The sequence below is a fragment of the Gavialis gangeticus genome, unplaced genomic scaffold (genome assembly GCF_001723915.1).
Source record: "Gavialis gangeticus isolate Ggan-Ray unplaced genomic scaffold, GavGan_comp1, whole genome shotgun sequence".
NCBI classification, from domain to species: Eukaryota; Metazoa; Chordata; order Crocodylia; family Gavialidae; genus Gavialis; species Gavialis gangeticus.
Window position 1 is genome coordinate 1,659,836 of NW_017729018.1, and position 4,241 is coordinate 1,664,076.

Below are 4,241 nucleotides of genomic sequence, written 5' to 3' on the forward strand. Positions count from 1 at the left end.
CTGCTGGCTGGTGATGCAGCGAGTGCCACCTCCAGCTCAGAGTGGGCAGTGGTGTCCCCCAAGGCTCTGTCCTTGGACCAGTATTGTTTAATATCTTCATCAGAGATTTGGATGAAGGTGTTGAAAGCACCTTATCCAAATTTGCAGATGACACTTAACTATGGGGTATAGTAAACACATTGGAGGGCAGGGAGCAAATCCAGGCAGATCTGGACAGACTGGGGAAGTGGGCAGATGAGAATAGGATGCAATTTAACAAGGATAAGTGCAAGGTGCTGCACCTGGGGAGAAAGAATCTCCAACACACCTATAGGCTGGGGGGTACCATTCTGAGTACCACAACTGTGGAAAGAGATCTCAGAGTCCTGGTCAAAAACAAAACTGAACATGAGTAGCCAGTGTGATGAGGTAATAAGCAAGTCTAACTGCACTCTTTCTTGCATCAGCAGATGCATCACAAGCAGGTCTAGGGAAGTGATAATTCCCCTCTATGCAGCACTGGTGAGGCCGCAGATGAAGTATTGCATCCAGTTTTGGGCGCTGCACTTCAAGAGGGATGTGGACAACCTTGAGAGGGTCCAGAGGAGGGCTACTCATATGGTTGAGGGCCGGCAGGTAAGACCTTATGAAGACAGACTGAGGGACCTGAATCTCTTCAGCCTCCGCAAGAGAAGGCTGAGAGGTGATCTTGTGGCTGCCTACAAACTCATCAGGGAGGGTCAGCAGGAAATAGGGGACACTTAGTTTACCAGGGTGCCTCAGGGTTACCAGAAATAATGGCCACAAACTGAAGAATAGATTTAGATTGGACATAAGGAAGAAATCCTTTACGGTGAGGGTTGCCAAAATATGGAATGGGCTTCCAAGGGAGGTGGTGCTTTCCCTTACCTTGGAGGTGTTCAAGAGGAGATCAGACAGGCATCTGGCTGGGGTTACTTAACCACAACGCTCTTTCCTGCCTGGAGCAGGGAGCAGCAGACCCGATGATCTATCTGGTCCCTTCCAACTGTAGAAATCTATGAATCTATAAAGGAGATCCAATGGGATAATCCAAGGGTCCTTCTGACCTTAATGCCTGTGTCTAATAACTGCCAAATTCCAACAGCATGCTGTCCAATATACCTTAAAATTAGGATTAATTTCAGGACAAAATACAGGGAAAGCCCTTGGTATTTCAGCACAAAATACAGGGAAAGCCCTTGGTATTTATTGAGGTAAATTCTTTATGGTCACTGACACAGAAAATATCTCCATATTCACAGTGTTGAATCTCTCAGTACCCTTTGACACAGCAGACTGTAGCATACTGCAAACTGCTCCAGTGCCCTACAACATACCAGCTAAAGCACTACAGAGATGTTGAACATTATTACAATAACTTCTAGGGCCCTTACCTTTGCCTTTGCTAACATATTGGCTGAGTGCACAGACTTGCAGACAATTACAACCAGAAACAGCACTTACCGCTATAGTTTTCTCCTTGATTCCACCAACAGGAAGAATTTTTCCAGTTAATGACACCTCTCCAGTCATGGCCACATTTTGCCTCACTGGACGATTCATGGCCAGTGACAGTAAGGCTGTTATTATTGTACACCCTGCACTTGGTCCATCCTTTGGAGTCGCTCCCTGGAGTGAAAGATATTTTGACAGAAATGTTCAAACTAAATGAGAAGGTGGGTATGAAATATTCATTGCCAAGAGCACTGTACACAGATCTGCAGCTAAACTCACTCCAACATAATCGTCATTGCTGGGCTGATACAGGAACTGAAGAGAGGGTTGCGAGGGCCAGACTAACATATCTGGCTTTGATTTTTGATACTTGATTTACTATGTCATTGATTAGTTGAGGTGCCACTGGTGAAGTCCAAGGTAGCCCTATTAAAAAGGCAGAACTATACATACAGCTGTAACATTACATTTCAATTTTCTACATATGGGTCATGGGATTAGTAGATTTGGGAATGCCACAGATTTTGGATTACTTAAAAGATACAGATTAAGATAGAGCCTCAAAAAGACATGCACCCACTTTGTGAAAGATCATGTACTTTATATAATCATGGAGAACCATGATCTTGCATCCTTCATGTCATTTAAAGATCCTTTTCTTCTTCATTAACCATGCTCAGGACGGTATGGACAGAGTCAGAGGCTTTATGTCCCTCTGACAGTAACAGAGAAGGAATAGGAAAAAGTATAGAAATGAAACAGCAGCACTCAGACAAGAAGTAATTATCAAGCAATTAATAATGACAATTGTTTTACAAACTGGTGACAGCACTGTGAATGAACATGTGATGGGCCTGGAGTTTATGCTTTGAAACCTGATGTTCCAAAGCCAAAGTAGAAATAGAAAGGACCACACCATACCATATTTACCTGAATATACGATGACCCTGATTATAAGACAACACCTGCATAATTAGATTCTATATATGGAAAATGTATAAGTTTGATATAATTTTTCTGGTATAGAACCTAATTATTGGAAGTTTGTCTTGAATTTGTCCCTCTCCCACTGCCACAGCAGGGAAAATAAATCTGGGGAAGGATCAGGCAGACCCTTTGCCCCCCAGCTTCTTCCCCCTGCAGCCCCTTCCCCCTCTCTTTACTGTCAGACCCTGCTCTCTCTGAGCACATGTAAGTGAGGGACAAATTAAAAAAAACTAAGCTTGAAATCAACACAGCTGTAGTAATTTGCACATAGTACCCATAGATTTAGTTCACCCAGAATTAATGCATTTTATATTTTCTGAAACTGCTGCAAGTTTTAACACAGATACTCCAAAAACACTTCTTAACTAGTGTTTTGGCACCTACTTACATATAGCACAAACAATTTTTAATTTTTTTTATCTTTTTCAAGGCCAAATCAGTTTCAATTTCAACTGAGCAAATCCTGGTAGTCAAATTCTAAAATTTGACTAAGCAGAACTCCATTGTAAAGTCTGTGTGGCTCTACCACTGGGCAAGTATCCTCCCTCCCACACCCACTGGTCTGGGGCTTCAGATACTCCCCAAACCTAGGCAGACATCCAATGTGAAAAACTCCGGGCCTGGAAACCTTGAGGTTCAGATGCCCCCCGCCTCCCTTGTGACGGCCAGAACCAAATAAATTAATAAGCAATAAATATGTGCTTCTTGGAGGCATTTGGAACTTTTGTCTAATACGAAGCTTGTATTTTTGTAACCCACAAATGTAACTTGTAACTGTTTGTGGAACTGACTAGGCCTCAAAGACAAAGCTCTAGCTGTGAAATTAGCTGACCTAATAGTTCTTTCTCGCTCAGAATTTAGCCTTGATGATGATAAAAACTGGATTCAACTGCCCAGCTTATCCAATACATTTCAAGAAAGGACATGTCAAAAAAGCATAGTCAGAGAGTTTTGAAGGGGCTGGATTTAGGTGGGGTAATGTTAATTTTAAACCTGAAGATGTTGTGTTGCAATTTGCTTATTGGATAAACCCAAGCTTGGGCAGTAACTTATTATAATAATTTCTAACACCTTTTAACCCCATAGGATAACAGCTATAAAGCAATATTATGAATGGCTATATAACTAAAAACTTAGCATAATTAGGATATAAAAGAACATGCACGTCACAGTAACCCTCGGGAAGGACGAAACAGAAGGGTCATTGCTGTCCCATACCCCCACAGATCTCTCTTACTCCCTGTGAGAGTGAGGACCAGATCCTGACTGAGGGGCTTCCACCAGTATCCTTCCGGCAGCCCAGTTCAGAGACATCTGACTTCACTCATTCAACTTGATGTGCATCTTTTAACCAAGGGACTATCAATAAGTTACTAACCAAGTGGCAACTCTTGGTTAATTTCTTTATCTGTTTTATTATCACTGTCAATTTTAATCTGTATTGTTAAGCTTATTAGCTTAACCTTTTTATTAACTATTATATATGCAAACTATATCTTGTGTTGTCATAAGTAAAATTCATTCCTTTTTGTAAGTGAAACTTGTCATTTCTTTTCTTTCCAACATCACCTTCTCAATCCCGAACCAAAAAGCCCAGTGGCTAATAAAGTTGCAGTGCTCAGTCAGTCTGCAACTAAACTGATATATTCACAGTGCCCAGCTGGCCTGTGACACTTAATCCTAACCAAAAAGCCTCACAGGACATTAGTCCAAAGCCCAAAGGCTCATGCTTTACTATATAGGTCACCAATCTAGGTCCCAGCACAGTCAACAGTTTTTCAAGCCATGGTGACCCCACA

At 41.9% G+C, this 4,241-nt stretch overlaps 1 protein-coding gene across 1 annotated transcript in view; it reads right to left on the reverse strand.

Annotated features, from left to right (window-relative positions):
• Nucleotides 1–4,241, reverse strand: part of LONP1 (lon peptidase 1, mitochondrial) — a 91,553-nt gene that overhangs the window by 10,081 nt on the left and 77,231 nt on the right. Inside the window, exon 17 of the mRNA XM_019513201.1 lies at nt 1,465–1,629. Within this exon, the coding sequence (XP_019368746.1) occupies nt 1,465–1,629 (165 nt within the window). The remainder of the gene's footprint in view (nt 1–1,464; nt 1,630–4,241) is intronic.